Below are 25,095 nucleotides of genomic sequence, written 5' to 3'. Positions count from 1 at the left end.
CCCCACCCTCCTCTGCACCTAGCTTAAGTCAAACTCCCTGCCCTGGCACAGACTCATACTACTCAAAGTCACCCCAAGTCTCCAGGCTCTGACCTCGTAAAACCCTTACTGTTTGTCTACTCATTCTGGCACTTTATCATATGCTGCTGTACATGACTGTTTAATAGTTTCACACATATATATTTAATATCTCCAACAAATGGCAAGCTATATAAAAACGGAGAACTTCTCAAACTGTATTTCAAATACAGCCCTGGTTATACTAGAAGTGCAACATACAGGTCTATTGAAAGTAAGCACAGTGTTATTGAGAGAAGAGAGACAGACTCTCTCATATTGTTTTACATTGTTTTATACTCAGAAAAAGAAAGAGAAGCAAAACTAAAGGTAGGTAGCCCAGCGCCTAGGAACCAGACCCGAAACCAAGGAATCAGACCCAAAACCAGGCCTGGGCCAGCCTGACCTAAGCCTAGTAGTTAAAGATCCGACCCCTGACCTAACTGGTTATCTATAGATTCCAGACATTGTATGGAAAGGCACTGTAAAAATCCCTGTCCTGTTCAGTTTCGTTCTGATTACTAGTGCATGCAGCCCCCAGTCACGTACCCCCTGCTTGCTCAAATCAATCATGATCCTGTCACACGGACCCCCTTAGAGTTGTGAGCCCTTAAAAGGGACAGGAATTGCTCACTCAGGGAGCTCCGCTCTTGAGACAGGAGTCTTGCCAATGCTCCTGGTCGAATAAACCACTTCTTTCTTTAACTCGGTGTCTGAGGAGTTTCATCTGAGGCTAGTCCTGCCACATTATTCTGGACTTTTTTTTAATTGATTAAGGAATTTATCACCAATAAATCATTATTCTTCATGACAGTAAAAAAATTCATAATTTATTGATCCCAATCTGCTACTTATCTAAAAAAGAATCTTTCATACTCTTCTATATATCTCTTAAAATCTTGAAACTGTCAACTATTTTTTCACATTTATAAAAACCTGATTTGCAAGATTTGCTCCTAAATTCTACACTTTGGGGTGTTAATCAGACATTTCTCCAGAAACCAACTCTTCCTTAACTACATACACTGTTATCTCTTACAGTATAACAGACATAACTTAAACGTGAAGTCCTATTTGTAAAGGAATCAGACCAATGTCCAAATGTCAAGTTCAGCTTTGGCCTTTTTTATCTTTCATCACTCAACTAAAAATTATTCTCAAGAATTCAATATAGCAGAAAGAGCAAAGAATATGGAGTCAGGGAAAGTGAGGTATAATTTTAACTTTCTCCTTAGACTTCTGTGTAGCCTACAAGAAGTTAGGTAATCTCAGCCTTGTTTTCCATAGCAGCCTTGAGAATTACCAGCTGTATGCCCTTGGGAAATTATGGAATCTGGGTATCAGTTTCATCATCAGTCACACAGGCGTAACAATAATCAGGACCTGTCCACAGGATTGCTGTGAAAATTAAACATATTAAGACATGAGAGTGACAGATCCTGGTTAGCTCTAAAACATTAGCTATATTGTAAAGTACTGAGCATACAGTAGGGGATCAATGAAAGATAGCTACTATTAGTCTCTACACTATATTAGAATACTTACTGGTTATGCTAAATGAAAGAGATGGTTATTTATATGTTTATATCCATTTATCTACAACAGGATTCTCAAAATATAGCCCCAGGTCAGCAGCATCAGCATTTTGTTAGAAATACAAATTCCTGAAATTTGTTAGAAATGCCAGTTTTCAGGGCACCCCAGACCTAGTGAATCAGAAGCTCCTGGGATGGGGCCCAGCAATTTTAACAAGCCCTCCAAGTGAGTTTGACAAGGCTACAGTTTAGGAACTACTAACAAAAATATAAGGTCTGGGAAAAAAAAGTCTTATTTGTAGGTTTTAAGAACCCAAAGCAATACACTCTACTAAGCAGTATTTTTCATTAGTCCTTTATAAAGTTAATGCTTCGAAAATTCCCCTATTTTGGCTGGGCGCGGTGGCTCACGCCTGCAATCCCAGCACTTTGGGAGGCTGGGCCGGGCAGACCACCTGAGGTTAGGAGTTCGAGACCAGCCTGACCAACGTGAAGAAACCCCGTCTCTACTAAAAGTACAAAATCAGTTGGCATGGTGGCGCATGCCTGTAATCCCAGCTACTCAAGAGGCTGAGGCAGAGAATCGCTTGAACCCGGGAGGCAGAGATTGCGACGAGCCAAGATCGCACCATAGCACTCCAGCCTGGGCAACAAGAGCAAAACTCCATCTCAAAAAAAAAAAAAAAATTCCCCTATTTCATCTGATCCCACAGACGTAAAATTTTCTTGTTATGTAAAATTTGATAACTTTGCAATGGTCATAACCACAGAGGAAACAGAGCTTTTTTTTCTATTCTTTCAATGATACCACTGTGTTCTCAGCTTGAGGATTTATATTTTCTTCCCGCCACCAAATCAGACAATAAAGAATAGTGTGATTGATTTGGTGGAGTCATGAAGTCACTGACTTCATTACGTGGGCAAAGAGTATCTGTGCCATGAGTAAATTAAGATTTCCAAAGTCATGATGGAAGAGTGATAAAATCTGTGATAGCTGGGTGTCTCCCATGTAGTAACCAAGTAGATGACTCACAAACAGGGTGTGTCCAACAATGGCATCCAGGGCCTCTTCCTCTCCAAATGCATTTACGTGTCAGTAAATTAAAGTTTACAAAAAGAAAAAATATTTAGACCAAATAGCCTCTTACAAATGTGAAGGAATAAATTTACAATATAGCTGATCAGGACTGAAGAATATATTTCCACCATAAATTGCCAATTAGATGGATCCTATGCAAGGAAACCACATTATATAGACTTCTCTGGACTCCAACCTTCCCCTAAAAATCATTCACCCCCTTAAATTACTCCTCCTAAACAGTCTCTCATGGCTCAAGTTCTAATTCCAGGTCTAAGTAAGTGATTAAAGGGAATCTTCCAATGATAGCTGTTAACGTGCTTCAGAAAATAAAGTCCTTCCTTCTTTCTCTGTCCCCCACCCCATTCCCTGAGAAAAGCAAAAGCTAAATCAGTACTTAACTTGTAGGTGCCATTTCTCACATTGTTGTCCTGTGAATTTCTAGACAGCAAAGTGCACGAGATGAGTAACAACAAGTAGTTATATAAAACCCTCTAATATAAAGAGGGAGTACCTAGTTTCTTAGGTAGAACAGGCAGAAATAAATGCTGTAAATGACAAAAGAATGTCATCAATTTTATATTTTGGAACAATTCTCCAGGTAAAATTTAGCGAACTGAAGACACAGGTATTTCCAATAACAACCAGCTCTTACTCTAGTTCTGCAGTTTAAATTATGCTAAAGAATAATACATAAATGTTCCTGACACCAGTAATTTATCTAGAAACCATGATTTGCAAGGTAAATGATCTGTGTGTTAACTGCACTTTATTCTTAAAAGTATTCTGAAGAATGATGAATCAAAACGAAAACGTTCTTAGCAGAACAATCAGTTTCAAGGACAGGCTTAGTCACACAACTGAATCACTGGAACACGAAAATTTAAATACATCTGGAAGAAAGCCACAGATGTCTGCTCACCAACAAATACAAGTTTTAATTAATTCGCCAATTTGCTTTAAACAAATGTAATTTTAGCTCTGAAAAATACAAAATAAGGCCATATTAATTTTTTTCTGGAGAAAAGGTTACATTTTAAAAGTTCTCAGGGCCCACCCTCAAGCAGCCTTGGCCCAGGGCTGGGGTGTGTAGGGCACTAGGATGTGAGTGGGAAAGCCAGATGAAGCAGCAGCGGTTGAAGGCCAGGCTGAGGGCTTGGCGTCATCCGCTGAGACTATTTAGAGTTTAGTGTCATCTGCTGGACTGTTGAGTGAAAAATATTCTCTGACCTGATCCTGAATTTTCCTTGATAATCAAAAGATTAAAAAACAGGGTCACACCATGTTACCCAGACTGGACTCAAGAGGCTCTCCCACTTCAATCTTCCAAGTAACTGGGACTACAGGTGCGCACCACTGTGCCCGGCCCAGAACTGTTTTCTTAATTTCATTTTTGGATTGTTCTTTGCAAGTGTATAGAAACACAATAGTTTGTTAAATATTGATATTGTATGCTTCAACCTTACTGAACTCATTTATTCATTCTGGTAGTTACTATGGTGGTCTCCTAGGGATTTTCATTAAACAAGATGCTATCATCTGCAAATAGAGATGGTTTTACCTCTTCCGACTCAGTAAAACCATCAATAAGAGATTGATGTGTTTCATTTCATTTTCTGGCGTAATGCTCCTGATTCTTTCTAATGTTGTATTTCGCTGTTTGGATGTATCATAATTATTTTTACCAATCTCTTATTGATGAACATGTAGGTCATTTCCAACCTTTTGCAGTTATAACAGTGCTGCAATAAATAACCTATTACATAGAGTAATATTTCTCAAACTTTTGGTCTCAGGATTACTTTACCTTTTTATGTATAAGTTGCAAGTTTGGGCTTAGAAAGAATTTAATAATCACGAAAATTTTGTTTTCTTATAAAGTTGCTTTAATATTTGACATTAATTGTTACCCTATCTAGATATTTTAAATGATATAATAAAACAAATGATGTCACAAATCAAACATTTAACTTTTTAAACAATAATATTTTTAGAGATTGCTTTTTTCTGGATAAACAAGGACTTTTAAATCAAGGAACTAAATATCTTGAAATTTTTAATCAGGTTCCATGTTCCTAATTTTAATGGGTGCTAGTTCACAAGTGCTAGTTAATTCTTCACTAATCAGCCAGATGAAAGTGGAGATCCAAAGGGACCCTCTTCTAAGGAAGCAACATATGCAAAGCTTAAACATAAATGAGACCATGGTTTGAAAATATAGAGTGGCATACAGTCAGTTAAAAGCAATTTGATCATCACGACCATTTGGGCTAAACAGCCATTTGGCTGTTTAGCCCCAGTTATGGCTTTTTTTCAAGTATCGGTAATTTTGGTACATCATGGGTTGTTTTTCAAGCTTTTGTGCCAGAGTTTTCAGGAAAACTTTTTCTAATAAATGCTTTTGTGTTTCTAACTGATTTTCCAAAAACAGTTATAATTTTGACTTTTTTCCTTTTAATGAGCATGCTTTTGAAATAAGCAAAAAAACAGTAAAAGAAGCTATATCAAAGAGCAAAAAAATCCTCACCAAATATTTTAAGAAAATATTTATGCATATAAATGTAACAGTAACTTACGCAATCATTTAAAAGTTCCACAATGTTTACTTTTGCCAGTTACATAAAGTTTTAAAAATTGACCATGCCAGCCAGTATCAACCCTGAGCACTGTGTATATGCTTTTTTATAGCTACATAAATCACAACCTCCCAAGTCACAAAAATTAGCAAACAGTTGAAACTAGAAGGTAAGAAAAGTAAACACAACCCCACATCCAAGGGGGACCTGCTGGGACCTGCAACCTACTGCAGTGCTCAAAGAAGTCAAATGCTGGAGACAGCATCTCATTCGAATTCGTATTCTCATTTCACGACTTCTAGTGCAGCTCTACCAGTAGTAGCTGTGTGGCAAGTTTAACCTACTTTTAAATGAGGGAACTGAACCAGAAGATTTAGAAGATGCCATCCAAGTGTGACTCTAAGTAAAATTAACTTTGAGGTCCAAAAGCTGCCAACCTTTCAGAAGTATGATGAGTGTTCACTGACTCCCTTTCTGTGAGAAGAATGTGCAGGAGAAGAAGAAAAGGAGATTTAAAAAAGGACTCCAGGCTCCCAAATAAACCTTTAAAAATCTGTGGAGGGGTAGGCAGGGGGCAAAGAGAGTGCAGCTAACAGGATTATCACAGGTAAGCCATTCAGTGTCCCAGCAGGACTCTAAGGTAAAGAGGCAACACATCTATCAATGTCCTCAAAAAGATTCTGAATCCCAAACTGTAGCTTTTTCTAAAATGAATAAACTAAAAGGAAAAGTACTCAATGTAATAAAAAGAGACACAGATAAGGGAAGTAGATAGGCACCAAAAGCAACTTACACTTAACTTCACAATTTTGACACCATCCAAGTCAACCCACCCTTCTATACCGTAAGCTCCCATTTATAGAGTGCCTAACAATATGCCAAGTGCTATGCTTTATGCTTAGTTAGACTATCTCATTTAAATCCTCACACCGAGCTGGCATTACCACCATTTTACAGATGAGGGCACAAAGAGATTAGTTCACACAAATAATGAATTGCAAAGCCTGGACACATCCCCGTTTACCTGACCTCAAAGGTGAGGCTTTTTCTGCACCTCTGTTTGGTGTACATGTCACAGACTGATAACCTTGCAAAAGATGTTTTCCTTTCAAAGATAATTTGTTCAAAGTTAACACAACATACCTTTTACAAAAATGACAAAAAAAAAATATCCAGTAAAGAAAGGCCTGCCTGGAGACTAACCTCTCAAGCACCTCACTGTCCAAAGGGACAGAACAAACAAGAACAGTTCTTGGAGTCATGACAAGGGTGAAAAAAGCAGGGGGAAATAAGTGAATAATATTAAATTTAAATTAACAAGATACAAATTCAGAAAAGGCAAAACTTTTAAGAATTATTTAAAAGAGAGGGAACATATCCCTAGCCTGAGTCAGCACTCCAGGCAACTTATTACAGTACACAAAGCCAAGGACAAGAACGAAGGGTCTCCAGATCCAGGTACAGGGCTCCTTAAGGGCCATCCAATGTGTATCTCCAATTCTCCCTTTCTCTCCCTTCTCTGCCCCATGATTTAAAAACTACTTATGCCTACAGTTAAAAAAGGCAAATCAAAAAATACACACAGAAATATTTTTATCTGAATGATCCTACTTCCATTTCTTCTCTCCTTACTCCTCGTCTTTTATCAACTAATCTTTTCATTATCATCCTTTCCCTTAACATGCAAATAACATGATCCCATTTTATTAAAAGCTCTTCAAATAACACATTTGTCATTAATTGGAAAGGAATATGGTAGGCCCCAAGAAAGATATAGGACCTACTGCTTACCTTTCCCTGTTTCACCCTGAATATATTCAACATTTCAAGTAAAGAATATAAGAAAACCAATACAGAAGAAATATTTGCCTAATATTAAGACGTTTTATCCAACATTCATATATTTACTTTATATGTCCCAATAACTGCATTATGACCAAATAGCCACCCAAACAAAAGTGTTCAACAATCCTCTTAGTCAGACAAAAATGAGGCTGACTGCCTAGTGCAACGTTCCTTTCACCAGTTTTAGGTCCAGCATAGAAAAAATCCCATGAAGACTGAATTTTTTCTGATTAATGAATAATAACATGAACCTTAGCAGCCTGGTACCCCAAAATGTTTCGGGATATTTAATCATTTTTCTTCACTTGATTTAATGCTATAACTTCTAGACATAAAAAAAAAAAAAAAACAAGATAAGAAGCTATGTTCTGACACACTTGCGTTCTCTATTAGAAATTTTAGTGCACAACTCAGGATTAAAAGAAAAGTCCACACTAACTAAGCTGACACTAAAATAAAACAGAACAAGAACTTAAGCACCTAACTGGCAGTGTGAGTTAGCCAAGACCATATTGTCCAGCTTTCCCCCTCCCTAAAGTGGCTCCTTATCTAATAAGAGCTAATTTTAAATTCTGACCCATCTAATAAGAGCTAATTTTAAATTCTGACCCATAATAGACTTCAGGAAACAAACTAACTTGATTATAACCCTAAGCAGGTAGACTGGCATATATCTATCTATTGGCTACTGTAACTAAAATACTTATTTTCCCAATTCTTAGTATGTTACAGCAGAATTAAGTCTTATTATCTTGGAGATCTATCTAGGAGGTCATTTTGCCCAAAAAAAAAAAAAAGGTACATATTCCAGGAAAATCAAGATTTGATCACTTGCTGTCTGACTTTAAAGACTACGTATGTGTAATCACTACATTAAGCCACCTCGAAGGGCTGCTGGAAGGACTCAACAATTAAATGTATGCAACGTGTATTAAACATGATGAGAATATTCTTGCCAGGCACTATGATGGGCCCTCAGAATAAGTAATACAGCCTCTGTCCTCAAACAGCTCAACTAGTATTTTGATGCTTTTAGCAAAAGCAGTCTCTTTATACTAAATCATCTAATTTATGAACCATCCATAAAATGAAAGTCCAAGTCCAACATGCTTGGCACATAGTAGGTCCCCAATAAATATGTCTAGTGCCAGAGCTATGGTTTCCATGAGTTATTTTCATTTGTGCTTCTACTTTTCTCTGGTGTCCACTGCCAGCATCTGTGACTTGATTACCAATCTGGAACCGCAGTAGCTACAGAAGATACGAAGCAACCCTCTTTGCTTCCCTATATATGCCCACCCCTAGATCTCCATAGCTACAAAGACTGCTTAGGACAGCTGCAGCCAAGGGGGCGCCTCTTCAAAGAGCTTGCTTCCCTTAAAGCCACCTCAGGGATAGGAAAATCCCAATGGAGTCTTCAGCTCCAAAAGTCCACACCCCAAACTTTACAGAGGTGTCCTAGCCTGTAAGGAAGAGATCCTTCCTTACAGGAATGAATGAAATAAAAGCTTGGGAGAGGACAGATGAACTGCCACATGCAACATCAGAATTCACAATATATTTTCTCACAAAGCAGAGGGTCTCGACCTTTTATCACTTGTGATTCTCAGTCAGAGAGTGGGTGATGTGCCCTCCCTGAGGGATATTATCAGAATTTGAGAAAAAGGTTCTGTCAAGTGGTGAGAGAGACAGGACTGACACATCTCTAAGGTAATTCTGATATGCCCCTGAAATAAAAATCACTTTTACAGAAGATGATTAGCCACTATTTACATTACTGGTGCCACTCTTAAGCTTCATGATAGTTTAAATAAGATATGTTGGCTAGCTTAACAATATAACCACATTTAAAATAATGTTTCTACGCGAGAAAACTCCAAATAGAAACATGACCTATTTTAACTTTAGGGCTCTCCATAAAAGGTGGGAGAAAGGGGAAAGTGACCAATAGTTTATTGTGAAATCCTAAGGGTTCCTTACACAAGATTTACAGAAGGGCTTCAATGGGGTCCAGTAACTCCATGAAATTATATGCAAATTTTGTGTCTATCTATTTTCTGGATAGTTTATATTCTCAAAATTACCCATGGTACACAAGTACATATTAATTTAAGAACCACAACCATTAACTGCTTCATAAAGAAAGTTAAACATAAGCACCAATCACTGGATTAAATTAAGTATAAGAATAAAATTAGTCTAGACTTCTGTCTCTACAATATCTTTATTCCCATCTAACCTTCTGCCATAGACATACATCTGATGCTAGAATTTGGTTTGAATCTTGAAAGAGAAAAATATCTTACTAAGAAATGTAGGTTTTCCATGCACTAACATATAAATATGTACAGACTTCTGAAACTGTTGAGATTTTATAGATTCCAGTAACAGGTTTTACTAATGTCACAGAATGCACTGTAATCACTGGGTACTTATCTTTCCGCCTCCATCATTACCCACTGTTCACACACCAAATAATTACAGATGCCTAAAATGCATGCAAAATTCTCTAGAATTTAAACTTTCAAGATGATTTTCAAAAGCTGTGCTTCAGAACTATATAATCAATTACTGCAAAATAAACTGAAATATTCAAAACAATTCCAGGAAGTGAATGAAATAAAAACTGACCTTCATGAGATGCTGATTTATCCATTTTGTAAATGTTTTCTTCTGAACTTTGTCCCGTTCATCTGGAAGAAAAAAATATATATAAAGATAAGGTTGGTAAAATCTATGAATAGATGACCTTGTGGTCATGGATATAAACAAAAATGAGATATTTAAAAGATATGGTTCAGTGTATTCAAAGTTTCTTGTTAAATTTTGGAAACTTCAGCTCTCTGTAAGAAAGTGTTTAAAGATCTGCTTGTCAGGTTGGTCTCTTCCCAATACTGCATTTACTAATATTCCTCCATTAAACAAATACCGTCTCCCCCTCTGTCCCACAACCCTTTATTACCACCACCACCACGAAGTTGTCTAACCTAAGCCTTGTCCTTGCACTGAATTTCCCAAAGCACTTTACCATATGTACGTCCCATTTGCTCTTCACAGCCATAAGAGGGAGGGTAAGTAGTGTTACTCCCATTTTGTAGAATAAGAAACCAAGACTTGACAAGGATAAAGACTTGTTCATGATTACCCAGCAAATAGTTTAAAGTCTTGACAAAAGGCAAGGCCTAAATTGAGACTTTTTGGCTTGAAGTAGACTCTGGCTGAATATTAATTATTATGCTTAACTATTCAGTGGAATCACTATACTTTTTTTTTTTTTTTTTTTTTTGATACAGAATCTCACTCTGTCACCCAGGGTGGAGTGCAGTGGTGTGATCTCAGCTCACCGCAACCTCCACCTCTGCCTTCTGGGATCAGTCCCCCGAGTAGCTGGGACTACAGGTATGCACCACCATGCCCAGCTAATTTTTTTCTTCTTCTTTTTTTTGTATTTTTAGTAGAGACAGGGTTTCACCATGTTGGCCAGGCTGGTCTCGAACTCCTGACCTCAGGTGATCCGCCCACCTTGGCCTTCCAAAGTGCTGGGATTACAGACGTGAGCGACTGCACCCGGCCTATGCTATTTCTTTCCTAGAGTTCTGTGTTGAACTGTGTAACAAAAAAATGCCCCAACTAGATCTTCACTGTGGACAGTGATCCTGCCCTGGTTCCTACAGACAGTGCAAAGAAGAGTGACAAAAGTTTTCTTCTGATTTAAGGAAAAAGAGCAATTGGAATGCTGTGGTCCCTCAAGCTATTATTTCAAAGGAGAATGAGAACCATCCAACACCTAGAGCTAGCATTCAAAACTATATTATACCATCTTTCTCCTCCCTACCTCTAGGCAGCAATTCCTTACTTTCTTATTTCCTTCTTCTGTCCTTTCTGCCTCCAGTGCTACCTCTTTCTCCTTCCCTGGTGGTCTTCTTTCCTCTTCTACCACAATTCAGATGTTCTCCATCCTTTCCCTGGGGGTAAGATATGTCTCAGTCTCTTTCTTCACCTCTTTTTCTTCTCATTCTTCAATCTCTTTTTCTCCTCAATACCTCCTCTATTGTAATATAACTAGAGTTTCTTTGAAAATGTTTGTCCTATTTATTAAAAGTATTTATGTTCTCTAGAATAATTTGAATGTAAACAAAAATATATCAACTGAGGAAAATATATACAATATGAGACAAATGTTACTAACATTATTACAAAAAACCAGCAATAAGAAAGAAAAAGATTAACATCATAAAGCGTAAGTGGGCAAAAGCAGACAGTTAATTAATTTTTAAAAAGGTAATGCCCAAGGGTTGAGTGTGGTGGCTTACGCCTATAATCCCAGCACTTCAGGAGGCCAATGAGGGCAGATTGTTTGAGCCCAGGAGTTGGAGACTAGCCTGGGCAACATGAGGAAATCCTTTTTACAAAAAAATACAAAACTTAGCCAGATATGGTGGCATGCACCTGTAGTCCCAGCTACTTGGGAGGCTGAGACGGGTGGGTCATTAGAGCCCAGGAGGTCAAGGCTGCAGTGAGCCATGATGGCGCCACTGTACTCCAGCCTAGGTGACACAGCAAGACCTTGTCTCAGAAAAATAATAAAATAACAATTAAAATGTAATGCACACAGGTACTCAACCTCACTAACAATAATAATATAAAATAACACAGATAAGGCTTTCTAACTTATCAAATTGCCGAGATTTTATTTTTTAAAAAAATTTCACGTTGAAAAGGACATAGGAAGCAGACACACATACTGCTAATGAAAATGTCATTTAATTTAAACTTTCTACACCTGCATTGTTCAATACTGTAGCCACTAGTCACATACACCTATTTAAGGTGACAAAGTTAATTAAAGCAAAATAAAATTAACAATTCAGTTTCTTTGTTGCCCCTAGTCACAATTCAAGTACTCCACAGTCACATGTAGCTAATGGTTAACTTATTGAAAAGCACAGAAACAGAATATTCTAATCATCACAGAAATTTCTATTAGCACTGCTCTAGAACAAAGCTCTACTGGACAGCACTGCTTTAGAATAATTTGATATAGACTAATCCCATCACCACAGAAGTTTCTGTCAGACAGAAATGCTCTAAAACAAAGCTCTATTGGACAACATTGCCCTACAACCATGTGTCAATACACATAAAAAGCCCTAAAAATATCTACGACCTTTCCCAGCAAATCTACTTCTAAAATCTATTCTGAAGCTATAATCACAGTATGTACAAAATGTAACTATGAGAATATAAATCAGAGTGTTTACAACAGGAAAATAAAAATTCTGAAAAAACACAAATGTTCAAGAAAAGGAAACAGAAATTTTAGTAAAGTGATACAATGGTTTGTTCAGATTCAACTTGTAAAACTACTCAGTGATAGCATTATCATTTAGAGGTCTCCTATTCTAATAAGAACGGGAGGCGGGACATATAAAGTAGTTTTTATTTCATAAGCATTTCTTCTCCAAAGCACCTCATTGAAACACCTTCCATTTCCTATCACTGTCAGGGAGAAACAAAAGGTGCTTATATATAGCCTATCTTTAGATTCTGCCTATAACACCTTTTCAGTGCCCCAAACTTCTAATCTACTTCTTAACATTGAGTACTTAAAAACTAGAGAAAGGGGTGCAGAAAGTATTCCCAGACAATAGAAGTTTGCAAATTCTGATTATAAAAGCTCAGAATTCATACTAATTTTTTTTTCTTTTTTTTTTTTTTTTTTTTTTTGTTTTTTGGAGATGAAGTCTTGCTCTGTCGCCTAGGCTGGAGTGCAGTGGCATGATCTCGGCTCACTACAACCTCTGCTTCCCAGGTTCAAGCGATTCTCCTGCCTCAGCCTCCTGAGTAGCTGGGACTACAGGCATGTGCCACCACACCTGGCTAATTGTATTTTTAGTAGAGACAGGGTTTCACCATGTTGGCCAGGATGGTCTTGATCTCCTGACCTCGTGATCTGCCCGCCTCGGTCTCCCAAAGTGCTGGGATTACAGGCGTGAGCCACTGTGCCAGGCCTGGTTTTTCTTCTTTGCTTTGTTTTGTTTGAGACAACAGAGTCTCGCTCTGTTGCTCAGGCTGGACTGCAGTGGCACAATCTCGGCTCACTGCAACCTCCACCTCCCCAGGCTCGAGTGATCCTCTCACCTCAGCCTCCCAGGGAGCTAGGACTACAGGTGCAGGTCACCACGCCTGGTGAATTTTTGTACTTTTTGCAGAGATGGGGTTTTGCCATGTTGCCCAGGCTGGTCTCAAACACCTAAGCTCACGCCATCCACCTGCCTCAGCCTCCCAGAGTGCTGAGATTATAGGTGTGAACCACTGCGCCTGACCCTAAAATTGTTTCATTTGCCTGATTCCAAATGTAAAACCCACAGGCACTTTGCTTAAAACTGCTAGCAAAAGCAATGATATTAATAATTGTGAACTAATAATATTATCCACAAAATGTTTATTAATTCCTCTGTTGGCCCCTTAGGGGCATCATCTATACCTCATTCATCTTTGTCTACCACATACTAGATACCACAAAGCCTCTATGCCACAATGCCTCTATGCACTGGACAGATAGTGTGAAATAATTTTATTTCAGGAAGGATAATCCAACTCAGGAAAACAATATAGAATTACTTGTATATATACAGTAGTATATACAACTATATCTCTTAAAGCAATAATGGTGTCTTAAATGTCTTTCGGCCTTGCTATTCCTAAACAATTCAGGTTGGAAACAAACCTGAATTACCAATTTGTATGTAAAGCAGGAACAAGGAAACAGAAACAATTGACTAGTTCTCTTCACTGATAAGTGCAGATTCTGTACTTCCCTCATTTACTCACTCTTCGTCCTAGCAGCTATCTGGTCATTTTATGAGTCCAGTGCTATAGCAGTGCTGGTGTCAGAGAGGTATGAACCAGAGCAACTCCATCTTGAATAGGAGCTAGGTAAAAGGAAGCTGAGACCTACTGCGCTGCATTCCCAGATGGTTAATGCAATCTAAGTCACAGGTTGAGAGAGGAGGTCAACACAAGATACAGGTCATAAAGACCTTGCTAATAAAACAGACTGCAGTAAAGATGCTAAAACCCACCAAAACCAAGATAGTGACGAGAGTGACCTCTGGTCGTCCACACTGTGACACTCCACCAGCACCATGACAGTTTACAAACGCCATGGCAATGTCAGGAAGTTACCCTGTATGGTCTACAAGGAGGAGACATGAATAATCCACCCCTTGTTTAGCATATCATCAAGAAATAACCACAAAAATGAGCAGCCAGCAGCCCTCAGGGCTGCTGTCTACAGAGTAGCCATTCTTTATTCTCAGCTCGCTGCAACCTCTGCCTCCCAGGTTCTCTTGTCTCAGCTTCCTGAGTAGCTGGGATCACAGGCATGCACCACCACACCCGGCTAATTTTTATATTTTTAGTAAAGACAGGATTTCGCCATGTTAGCCAGGTTGGTTTCGAACTCCTGACCTCAGGTGATCCTCCTGCCTCGGCCTTCCAAAGTGTTGGGATTACAGGCATGAGCCACGGCGCCCAGCCTACTTTCTTAATAAACTTGCCTTTACTCTACTCTATGGACTCACCCTGAATTCTCTCTGGCAAGAGATCCAAGAACCCTCTCTTGGGGTCTGGATCTGGACCCCTTCCCTGTAACACTGGGACCACCAGGCTGCAGAGAAAGCACTGGTCTTGGTTTCTGAAGCTCATCACCTGGAAAGGATACCTGACAGAAAGGCAGTGTGGTAAGCATACCAACTGAGAGAAGTACGTGGGACTCACCATGTATGCAAGCACCAAAGAGAGAAGGACCAACCTCATCCAGGGCTGTCACATGGGGTGTAAAGGAGAGAAAGTAGGGTAGCAAGACAGAAGCCAGCCATGTGTCAATTTCTCCACCAGAAAGAAACTCTTACTTAATCATTTAACACTGAAAGAGCTGTGGTTAGGACCCAACTATTATGCTTCCCTACAGAGTTGCTTCCACTATCCCCAAGATACTGTCATTTTTCAAATGGAAATGCTGACCACATCTCAGTCACAGACAGGGAGCTGGGGAATCTGGCTCTGTGATGTGATGTGAACTTTGGACAAGTGACTGCAAACAATGGAAGTTCTGTGCCAAAGTCTAGCACTCATATCACATTTTCAGCAGTGCTTTTCTAAGCATCCAGTAAAAAGAAAACAGAGTAAATGAAAAAATTACTTCCTAGGTAATATCCATATTATTCCCATTAAATAACAGCCAAGGCCCCGATGCTAAATCCTAAAGAAAAAAAAATTAATAACACATTAAAAATCTTTGTAATTCAAGAATAGAGAGTTTCTATATCAAGTCACAAAATAAATTTAATGTATTATGTGTATTATAGAAACTACTTTCCTCTTGGGTACAAAAGGGTTAACAAAATAGATTTCTTCTTTTCTAAGTGAATAAAAACTGGTCCTTATAGTTCAAGGAATATGAGGTAAAACAGATTCTATAGATAAATTGGCTAATTACTTACCCAAGTGGTATATTAAGAAAGCTGATTTAATCAAATAATTTACCTCTAAGTACAGAGGATAGGTTCGCTTAAATAATATAACTATACAAAGGTTCTTTCAATCAATGAGGTTTTGTCGTTGTTGTTGTTGTGCTAGAGGCTCAAAAGCACTGCTAATAACATGATATTTGGTAGGTACTACTGAGGTAATACCTAGGAATTACGATCCATAACTAAAGTACATAAGATACAAAGACTAAAGTTAACTAAGTAACACACGTAGATCACAAATTATGATACTGTTTTCTAACAGGAACAACCTAAACCTTTTCTTTAAAACCACAATCAACTTAAATGAGTCCCATTCAAATAGCAAAGTATGCTCTTTAACATGAGAAGATTCCCACAATGCTACAGCAATGAGAAAAGAGTTAATGTGAATTTTAAAGGCTTCAACTTTCTTCAAGAGAGCAGAGAATAATTTAAGTCTGGGAAGACTTTGTAAATCACACCACTTTCCATACACATTATTTCAAAAGGGAGTTATTTCAGAAGAGAGTATTCCAGATTACACCATCTAATTTTCCAATTACAAGTCTCACAATGGTTCAATATTTCATTTCAGTTAGAGATGTCTAACACTGAGATTTATATTTAGGGCAATGTTGCTACGGCAACAAAAAGGAAAAATCATTCCTGTGATTTTAAACAACTGAACTTTTATAACATTCCTCTATTTGAAAATTATTTCATTTATAGATTAAGTTTTCAATAAAAATATATATTCATATCCCCCTTATAACTTGCAACAGCTGAAAATATGTAACTACACTGAAGACAAAGAATAACAGAATTGCAGGGGAACAAATAAATGCAAAAAGAGCACTGATTATCACAATCTATATTAACTGGTTTTCAGTGAAATCCAAAAAAAGCTAAACTCACTCAGTACCACACACACAGTAAGTATTGAGATTATCTTATATTCTGCGGACCACAATAGGTGGGGGCGTTCTCTCCAGGGAGCCTCAGAAGTTGTCCTGATTTCGGTACAGGTTTTTGAAAGGTGCCGGACAATCAGCTAAACTATCGCCATGCAAACCAAAGCAGGTAGTGCAACTTTCCCTTCCCGGTTCTGAAAACATGAAAGTGACAGTATACGTAATACTACTAACCCATACAGCACATCAGTCCCACCAGCTTTGCGTTCCAATCTTGACCATTTTTCATGAGCTGTCCCATCATTCTGCAGGAAATCTGTGCAGCAGTTCCCTAAACTCTCTCCGTACAAACTCTGATGTGTCAGAGTCCTGTTAACTTTCTATGTAGAAAAGAAAACACTGACTAGACACTCCTACTTGCAAGCTGAAAACTAGTCAACACCTCCTTTTAAACAAACATTAACAAAGCCAGACTCCTCTACTATTTTTGTAGGGGATATATACAACTGTTACTAAAAAGAAACTAAATTGTCTATTTCTCCTTTCCATTTTAAAGTTGTTCTTAAGAAGTCCTTTAAAAAAAAGTTTTAATTCCTTTTTTTTGTTTTGCAATGAGGCAAACCAATAGGATGTTAGATTTCACAGCTGAACTAACTCATCACATTCTCTCTTCTAACACCCCAGGCAGAATTCCCCTGCAATAAAAAGAAAAAAAAAAATCCAGCCTAACTTGTTTAACTTATCCCTGATATGTGTGCTAGGAACATGATTTGGAAGGATCACCTTTATAGGTTAGACATACATCCTTCTGGGAGAAAACTACTTTTGGGTATTTCTTTATGTATGCCTTATAGATAAATTTTAATTTGGTTTTCACAATAATTCTGAGTTGGGTAGTACTGTCCTCAGTTTAAAGCTGTGAAAATTAAAGTTCTAGAGATTAAGAATGTAGCCTAAAATTCCACAGCCAAAGTGGGATCTTAAGAAGTCTGATTCCAAACCCTTTATGTCATCAAACAATAGAACCCCTAATCTAATAATGCAGGAAAAGCAAGGTGCCTCCAATTTAGGAGCACTTCACTTCTAAGTATGAATGAATGAACAATGAAAAGTCAAGATATGAGAACTCTTGTTCTAAACAAGCAAAAGACCAACTATCTGCAGCATTCTTATGTTTGTCTGAAACATTAGACCAATAGACCTTCCTGAATAGAAACTGTATGTATACACATTTAACTCCAAAAAGAAAAAAAAAAAACAAAAATGATCACTACTTATTTCAACAATAGAAAACCAGCATTCAATCATACCACAATACTGCTGGATTAACAGTTGCCAAGATGCTTTGAAACATCTTTATATGATTTTCTAACCGTATTCTAAATATACTATAAATGAATAAACTGTACCTGCTCCTGCTGAGAAGTTCAAAGTATCTGCTTAGTAAATAGCCCTTCTCTTCCTATCTCTCCTTTTCAAATTATCTTTAGAGTCCTTGCCTCCACTACAGGAAAGTCTGAGCCTGTCTATTTCACTGAAACCAGGATGATAAAAATAATAGCAAACACTTAGAGAGCACTCATTATTTGCCAGGTATTGTTTCAATTACACACACATATATAACACACATACACTGCACATTATACTCATAACAATCAGTGAGATAACTTCCATTTACACATGAAGAAACTGAGGCACCTACAGGTTAAACAACTTGTCCAGGATCATGAAGCTACCAAGAGCAGAGAATGCAGTTTGTAAAAGCCTACTCAATATTATAATTTCATACTTCGGAAATAAAATTCTAACTTTAAAAAAATGAGTTAAAAATAAAAAGTAAAGCTTGGGCCAGGCATGATGGCTCACGCCTGTAATCTCAGCACTTTGGGAGGCTGAGGCAGATGGATCACCTGAGGTCAGGAGTTTAAGACCACCTGCCCAACATGGTGAAACCCCATCTCTACTAAAAATACAAAAAATCAGCAGGGCATGGTGACAGGCACCTGTAATCCCAGCTACTTGGGAGGCTGAGGCAGAAGAACTGCTTGAGCTTGGAGGCGGAAGTTACAGTGAGCCGAGATCACACCACTGCACTCCAGCCTGGGCGACAAGAGCCAAACTCCATCTCATAAAAAAAAAAAAAAAAAAAAAAAAAAAAAAAAAAAAAGTAAAGCTTGGCCCAATTGTCAATGGTGGGAATCCACAGAAGATGGAATTTACCTTCTGTAGCTTAGTGATTCTAAAGACTGGGAGGGAGGGGAGCTGCAATGCTTTACTAAGAAGTTACATCAGAATTTAAGGCAGGGATGAGATTTCTGAGTTTAAGGATCAGATGTGAATTTTAAAAGATGGAGAAACACTTTGAAAAGGACTGTATCAAAAAAAAAAAAAAAGGTAAACATGAAGGTAAAATGGAGGGAGAAGAAAGGAAGCTAGTCCGTTTCCCTATTACTGCCTGGAAATAGCTCTGTGGTACAACGCAGTAAAAATATTGCAAGTGAAGAGCTGTAATATTGTTGGTGTTACAGAAGAAAGAAGAAAGGAATAGCTGGGATTGTTGAAAAGATCAGTTCCTGAAAAAGTTAGATAATGGATGGTTGGTGAACAGGGAGCTGGGTGAGAACAAATCAAAGAGGCTGCACTTCACCACCCCATCCCCTGTAGAATCCCATCTCAAACCACCTGTGAGCTACCAGCTCACACCCAATCATCAGCTGACAGCACTGCCTCACTCTAGTAACACCTCACTTGCCTACCTGATTTGATCTTCAACCACAGAAATCTCAGCCAACATTACTTGGTGACTGGAAGTTGTAGCTGCCACATATTTGAAATGGGTAATAGGAAAAAGTGCCCACTCTCATTTTAATTGAAAAGTCTTATCAAATATTCATTCCACAGGAACATCAGTGTGGTTTATTTCTATTAGTACAGACCTACAACTGATGTTCATGTTCTAGTCAATCCAACTTTCAATTCACTCATCTGTGACTCACCTCTGTGGAAGGACAGACTTAGAGGAAGCTACTTAATAACACTGAGCCTTAGCCACAGACCACTCCCCAGCCACTAGACCCTCCACCCTACTTTTGTTAAAAGGAAGGTCCTTACCAGGAAAATTCTACCAAATTTATCACATAAAATTATTCATCATTAAGAAAGTTTGCAAAATACTTTAGGACTCCATAAGCGAAAGTATACGAATGCTGTTATTTCCCAGTAATTTCTTAGCTTAGTTACTAATGCAAAGTCCTATATACATGAAGCCTACAGTTGATCTCACAATAATAAATATTGTCTGCCTCTGTTTTGGCAACAAAAGATTCTCATGTTGCTGCATGTACAAAGAAATATTGTAAGGCATTGCTTAAGAAAAGCTTTCTTCTTGCACATTTCAAAAGAGGTGTGGAAATAACAAGTCCAACACACAGCTACAGTAAAATCTTCGGATTTATACTACCTGGCAGTACATGAAGAAATTATACAATATTAGAAATAAGACAATTCTTAAAACAAATAAAACCATTTAAAAATATAGAAAACAATGCTTTTAAAATAGTTGGGTGGGAAGAATATTTCAAAACAAGTTATGAACCAAAAAAACTAAATAAAACTATCAAATTTGACAAACCACTGATATAACAGTAGACACTGTAGACAAAGTTTAAAAACTCACTAGAAGAAAACATCTGCTCTCTATATAAAATATACATCAATAATATCCAAATCGAGTAATAACTCCTATTAATTAGTAAGAAAAAAGGACAGCTCTTCCTAAATTATAAATGATGTGAGCATACAATTCATAGAAGAAATGCAAATGGCCAACAAAAATATGAGGTAATACTAAAGCAACTTTCTAATCAGGAAATGCATATAAAATGATTTCATATTGGCACAAATTTGTAAGAATGATAATGCTGAATGCAGAGAAATAGATAGTCCCAAGCTACGGTAATGTGGGTATATAAAATGGTAAATACTTTTTTTTTTTTTTTTAAACAGACAGGGTTTTACTCTGTCATTCAGACTAGAGTACAGTGGCATGATCACAGCTCACAGCAAACTCAACCTCCTGGGCTCAGGCGATCCACTCACCTCAGCCTCCTGAGCAGCTGGGTCTACAGGCACACCCCACCACTCCCAGCTAATTTTTAAAATTTTTTGTAGAGATAGGATCTCCCTTTTTTGTCCAGACCAGTCTCCAACTCCTGACTTCAAGCAATCTCCTAGCCTTGGCTTCCCAAAGTGCTGGGATTAGAGGCATGAGCCACCATGCCCAGCCACAAAGACTTTTTTGAGGACAATTTAGTAGTGTCCATTAAAACTTAAAATCCACATACTTTCTGAACCAACAACTCTACTTGTAGGAAACAAATAATTGCTTATGTATGATTAGCACACAAAGATGTTTACTATAGCAAAATATTTGAAACAATTTAAATATCAGTCACCAGGAGACTAAATGAATTACAGTTCACCTTTCACCTATCCTATAAAATTTTAATAAAGGAAAATCTGCACATAGTAACATAAAAGATGTTTACAAGATAAGTAAAAATAATGGAGAATAATAAATATATATAAAAGATGTATATCATGAGGAACAGTAGTTTCATCAGGAGAAGACAGTGGAAGCTGTAAGGAGAGACAGGCTGGTAGATGGTGTCTTTCATATTTCATTCTACATATTTCTAGATGGAGTGCCTGATTATTTTTCAAAGAGGGTGTATGTGTTTATTACTATTAATAATAACTGTGAGGGGAAATGTGTTTCAAGTTATCTTATTCATTTATGTATTACATATCTTGGTGAACTCTATGGTAAAGATATAGAAAAAATACTGAGACACAGGCCAGAGTACCCCATTCTGGCCTGAAGTTAAGCACTTCAGGTGTGACTGGACTTGCTCTTAGGCTGATGGCTGCAGGAGGGAAGGCAAAGGGAAGAAGACAGGGGAGGGGTGAGAGTTGGGGAGCAGAGGTGGAGGTGCAACTGGTGATACCTTCTTCAGAGGATGGCTGCCCAGTCTGAGATACAAAATAGAGAAGGCACAGGAGGTCTCTGAAAGGAGAATCAGTTACTGAGAATATAGTCAGAAATTTCACCACGTGAAGAGTCTCCTTGTTCAAAGTTTAATTGCCACAGAACAAAACAAATGGTTTTGCTGGCATCTGTCATGAATCCAGACACAGGACAAGAGTAGAATGGTAGAATGTGCTAGGTAAGCTGAGATGTAAACTACAGACGCCATAAATCTCTCCATACAAATGCTTTCTTGTGTATCTCCTCCTCTACCACTATCTGCTCTCCCAGTCATCAGATCTCCTGCCTTCCTGTAAGTGCAGTTGCTGAGCAGCTGAGGTCCAATCGTATAGTTGGCTGGGATCTAGGGGATCAGGTTCTGCTCTAACAACAAATTTACTGGTATCAGTTCTCACAATTGGCTAAGAATTGAATATAAAACTCCTAGAATCTACCTTCTCCTACCTGAGCATCCTAAAAACATATAAACATAAAGAGATTTCTAATTACAGTAATACTGCTACAACATTTAAGTATTATATATAATCTAACTTCTGCTGATCTGAGTCACTGTTTAAGGACAGAAAGCTTCTGCGACTCTTAATCTGTAACATGCTAACCTTAAGAAATTAGATTTTTAAAGGTTTTCACTATCAGCCTTTCTTTCTAGATTCAGAGATCTAGATAAGAATATACCCCAAAGCGCAGAGATATGTAACTTGATGAAAATAAATTAAATAAGCATCATTTCTACATTATTTATATGTAAGGTAAATCCATTATATTATGAAGACCTTAAGTAATTTGGTGTTTTAAAGTATTCAGTTTTGAAAACTTTTATAATTAGTACACATGTATAAGGACAAAAACAGAACAGTTCACTTTAAAAATCAGATTCATACAAGATACCGTCAAAATTTATCAAAGCAGGACCTCCAGTAACTCAGATAAAAATAAAATCAACAAATTATAAGGAATACATACAGTTTTTCAAGTTTCTTTGAAATTTTATGACTTGTTGGTTTCTGAAAGAATCCTATTTCTTCTTACCTTTATGCTATTTTCTGTTCCAACCAATAGCCTACCTGGACAACATATGCCTACATAAGTTCATTAAATAAGTAGGTGCCTTTAGAATTCAAAATATAAAAGAATATATATTCCTATATACGGTTTCATATATGGTTATGGTTGTATATGGTTGTATACCCTGTATATGGTTTCACTAGACCGTATTTGGTAGGTTTTGGTAGGCAGCTATGGTAAGGACAAAAAACAAGACTTAAGAATCAGTAGAGGCAAGGAATCTACATAAACCTGGGTTCAAATATTAGCATCAACACTGGCTAGCAATTTCAGCTTGGGAAAATGATTTAACTTCTGTGCAACTCAAGTTTTCTCATCTATAAAGCAGAATCATAGGTATTACTAGACACCTATTCACACAGTATTCTTATAAGCACTAAATATGATAATAGAGTATAATTAAGTTTATGTACTAGGCTCTCAAGAAATATACTGGCTTCCTAGACACTTCAATCAGCAAATTCTTATCAAGCACCTACAATAAACATCAAAGTCACAACACTATGCACTACAGAATTTCATTTCATCTCACAACAATCTTACTGCTATTTTTATCGATCATCATCCTCTTATTACTGATTTTTTAAAAATACATTTCAAAGAACATAACTTAGCCCAAGATTTCTGTAAGCAAGGAAACAGCAGAGCTGGAATTTGGCCCAGATATTCTAATACCTTTTCTACTGTACAAAATTAAGAGGTAAGGGTGAATCAAACTACACAGTCTCCAACATCAAGGAACTAGGACAGGACATAAGATAAACAGATGTGATTTCTTACTATATCAATTCCAGAAAAAGAAAAACCAAAATAAAATGGCCTTGGCTGTTAAGGATCAAGCCCTTCACTAAATAAACTGCATAAAAGTCCCCTATATTAGAAAAAGGTACAGAGAAATTTTCAATCTTCTCAAGGTGATGATATAAATCAATACAAAGTCAAAAATAAGAGCTTGGGCTGGGCACAGTAGCTCAGGCCTGTAATCCCAGCACTTTGGGAGACTGAGGCAGGTGGATCACTTCAGGTCAGGAGTCTGAGACTGGCCAACATGGTGAAACCTCGTCTCTACTAAAAATACAAAAAAATTAGCCAGGCATGGTGGCATGCACCTGTAGTCCCAGCTACTCAGGAGGCTGAGGCAGGAGAATTGCTTAAACCTGGGAGGCAGAGGTTGCAGTGAGCCGAGATCAGGCAACTGCACTCCAGCCTGGGTGACAGAGTAAGACTGTGTCTCAAAAAAATAAAAAACAGGAGCTTGGGAGCTCTTGTCTTTCTCTGATACTGTAGGTTACCACACAGTGGAATGCTCTAATTCTGTTTACCCTGAACATAATCAGAGTCTTTCTTGATAAGTATTGACTGGTACCATGAATATGGCCTAAGGAATAAAATCAGATATACCTTAATACATGGCCTAATACTCATATAAGAAGTTCCATTTTTCATGAAAAAAAAAGTGATCTAGAATTCTTAGTAACTACTTTCATATCACTGTGGTCTCTTTAATTTGACCAGGGAGTTTAAGAGTATTTTCTCAGGTTGTGAGGCCACATTTTTTAAGGCAATGGAAATTACAGGTATGATTCACAAGCGTAACACTTTTCACTCCTATAATAGAACAGGGCCAGTTGCAGAGTGAGTCATCAGCAGGAATAAACGGGTGGAGAACTCCAAAGACAACTGCTCTGAACCACTGGAAAAAATTTTCATTCTGGGTTTGTTCATAATCACATGGCCTCCCACTTAAAGTTGCTTATTTAAATGTAGTTTACAGCTGGTATGGACAACTGCTTTAGTTACAGGATCACCATGCATGCCCCAGTGGGCTTTAGGAACCACACTCCAGGTAACCCAACACCATCCCAGAAGGGCTCTGCCGCTACCACCACCATCACCACAACCTCTCCCTGCAGCCACACCGGGAGTACAGATGAGCAAAAGGAAAGGCACACAATAAATGTTAAGTGTCTGGGGTGCCCACAGACTTCTCTCTGAGGCTTAATTCCTCTTGGGAAAAAGATCTTCAAACCTGTTTTAGCTAGGGACTCATTCTCCCAGTGAATACTTACCCAAAACACAACATGTAAAACAGACAGAGATAAAGTAGCTCTAACTGGAGTCAGAGGAGAAAAGAACATCCCCCTAAGTTTACCCACTAGAGAATATCACCTTGGGTTGATCATCTCCATACCTCAACTTTCTAGTGAACTCTTGCCTTGTCCACTTGCTTGTCCTGAAAACCAAAGGCAAACTTTGAAGAAGTGGACACTCTTCTCAGATCTCCTTACAGACATTTTAAAAATAATCTATGCTTCTTTGTTATCTACTATGAGAACAGTGGTCTCAGATTTTCAAACTCCACAGCTCCTCCTATCTATTTTCATGAGAAAGTAACACAGTCACCTTCTAGTCCCTAAGAGAAAGAAAGAAAGAAAGAAAGAAAGAAAGAAAGAAAGAAAGAAAGA

The 25,095-nt window shown here is 37.8% G+C and overlaps 1 protein-coding gene across 7 annotated transcripts in view; it reads right to left on the bottom strand.

The window, feature by feature from the left end:
* DST (dystonin) overlaps positions 1 to 25,095 on the bottom strand; it is a 501,678-nt gene that overhangs the window by 279,108 nt on the left and 197,475 nt on the right. For all 7 annotated transcript variants that reach the window (XM_031935627.1, XM_031935626.1, XM_031935628.1 and 4 more), the window contains one exon: positions 9,723 to 9,784. In XM_031935627.1, the coding sequence (XP_031791487.1) occupies positions 9,723 to 9,784 (62 nt within the window). The remainder of the gene's footprint in view (positions 1 to 9,722; positions 9,785 to 25,095) is intronic.

The sequence above is a fragment of the Piliocolobus tephrosceles genome, chromosome 5 (assembly GCF_002776525.5).
Source record: "Piliocolobus tephrosceles isolate RC106 chromosome 5, ASM277652v3, whole genome shotgun sequence".
NCBI lineage: Eukaryota > Metazoa > Chordata > Mammalia > Primates > Cercopithecidae > Piliocolobus > Piliocolobus tephrosceles.
Note: the sequence above shows the minus strand (reverse complement) of the source record. Positions and strands in the feature narration are given on the sequence as shown.